Source organism: Mucor mucedo (genome assembly GCF_025094135.1).
Source record: "Mucor mucedo strain NRRL 3635 chromosome Unknown EV154scaffold_354, whole genome shotgun sequence".
Taxonomy (NCBI): Eukaryota; Fungi; Mucoromycota; class Mucoromycetes; order Mucorales; family Mucoraceae; genus Mucor; species Mucor mucedo.
The window spans coordinates 1102-3116 of NW_026252638.1; the positions used below are offsets into that span (position 1 = coordinate 1102).

At 34.8% G+C, this 2015-nt stretch overlaps 1 protein-coding gene across 1 annotated transcript; it reads left to right on the forward strand.

Annotated features, from left to right (window-relative positions):
• Window positions 1–1327: 1327 nt before the first annotated feature.
• Window positions 1328–1801, forward strand: EV154DRAFT_401883 (uncharacterized protein; the record flags this gene model as incomplete). The annotated part of the gene is made up of 1 exon (XM_051595297.1): window positions 1328–1801. A coding segment is annotated over one exon (474 nt), but the record flags the coding sequence as incomplete, so codon positions are not given.
• Window positions 1802–2015: the final 214 nt, after the last annotated feature.

Below are 2015 nucleotides of genomic sequence, written 5' to 3' on the forward strand. Positions count from 1 at the left end.
ATAGATCGAAAGGTCAACAATGGTTGTTCATTAGCATTGTTGGTGGCACAAACGTGATCCTTTGTCCAAGGAGTGAAGTCGCACTGGAAACAGCGTCTAGGTTGATCATTTTGATTCCTGTTATTGGCAAAGAATGTTCGATTGGTGGGAGGAGGAGGTCGGTGCTCACTGTTAGGGTTACCATTTTTATTGAGATTACTAGTCGCGGCTTTTAACGTATGACATTCCTCACTAGTGTGACGACCGTTCTTGTGTAAGATACAAGTGTTGCTATTCGTAATCGGTCTTTTCTTTGCAACGTGACCTTCATACAGATTGTTTTGACGTCCCGTCAAGTGTTGTCTGCTGCTGCTCCCATTGTTACTGCTATTCAACATGTTGTAAGAAACCATTTTAACCAAACATAGACATTAATTAAGAGCTTTCAAAGTACGATGGTTACACCATTCTCAAAAACAACTATAAATAACCCCTTCCATTTTTTTAATAAACTTTAGACATATTTTACTCTCACAAAACTTACTATAACCGAGCCATATTTGCTCTTACTTCCTTTTCTTTTTCTTTCTTTCTTTATTTTTATTCTTTCTTTTTTTTTTTCTTTTCTTCTTTTTTTTATAAAGACTTACTTGAAAACATCTTAATTTATAAGAACCATTCAGTAAATCTCGAGATCCTGTACAGTAAACAACTTTCTTTTGAATAGTAACATACGTACTTTAAACAGTCTCAATAAAAACTCTTCTATATCTACTTTCTCTTTTGTATAAATATATAAGAAAACATCCTTATTTGGAACCATTCTATATATTTCTGACCTTGTGTGAACACCTTCTATTATTTTCTATAATCAGAAACAGTACACACTTTACTCCGTCAAACAAAATCATTTACTTTTATTAAAATTCGTTAAGAAACATCCTTAAACGGAACCATCATAACGTAATTAAGACCCTGTATAGTAAAACAACTCTCTTTTGAAGTACCATTACATACTTAAATCAGTCTTGATAAAAGCTTATTGTTAACTTAATAACTCATACAATATAATCATTGATTCTTTTACGAACTCTTGATTGTTCCTTTCTCTTTCCCTTAATAACAATACGATAACAAAGGTCTAATCAAAACCTATTAATTGATTTGGTGCTCACTTTAAACTCAATCAACCCACGTCCTTTTTAAACTCTACGGAACATCCATTTTATAATACGTGGTGCTCACTAACAGGGGCTTTTTATCGAAAATGAATCATACAAGCGAAACTACTCCTATTCTTGATGATTCCACTGTGTTGGCGTCACCTGAAGCTTTTAACATTAATAAGAAATTATTCTCATTCCGTGGCTACGAAGGTGAAGATTTTCTGGCTTTCAAATCTAATCTCGAAGACTACTTTTCTCTTAAAAATATCACTGATGACACTTACAAAATTACTATCTTCCGTACCTTACTTTCTGGAAAAGCAAGAGCTGATCTTGATAATATTTATGGTTACCCCCCTGATAATAAGGACCTAAAGTATGCTGAAGTCGTACGTCTCGTTGATAATATTTACAACACTGAAGAAATGAAAGAAGCAAAGAAGGATGCTTTCAATGGTATCAACCAACTAGACAATGAATCTCCTACCAATTTTTGGAACCGTATCTCTGAAGCTGCTCACGTTGCTGGTATTACCTCAGTTGCTACTATTAGATCAAGATTTAAGTATGGTCTGCTCAAAGCCGTCAGAGAGCATTGTATTTGTACTGGTGCCAAATCTCATGAAGATTATATGCGCTTAGCCCAAGGATATTGGATAGGATATCATTTACATCTTGAAGGCAGTCAAGAAGAACCCTCTCACTATTGCAGTGGAATTAGTAATTTACAACATCAAAATTTATTCCAAAGACGATCCAGTCCCACTTCCTCAAAGAAAGTTACTCCAGTTGCTGAACCTGCTAAGAACAATGTATTACAACCCATGATTACTACAGCCGAATCTCCTATCACCTTAACCCAGTTGACGG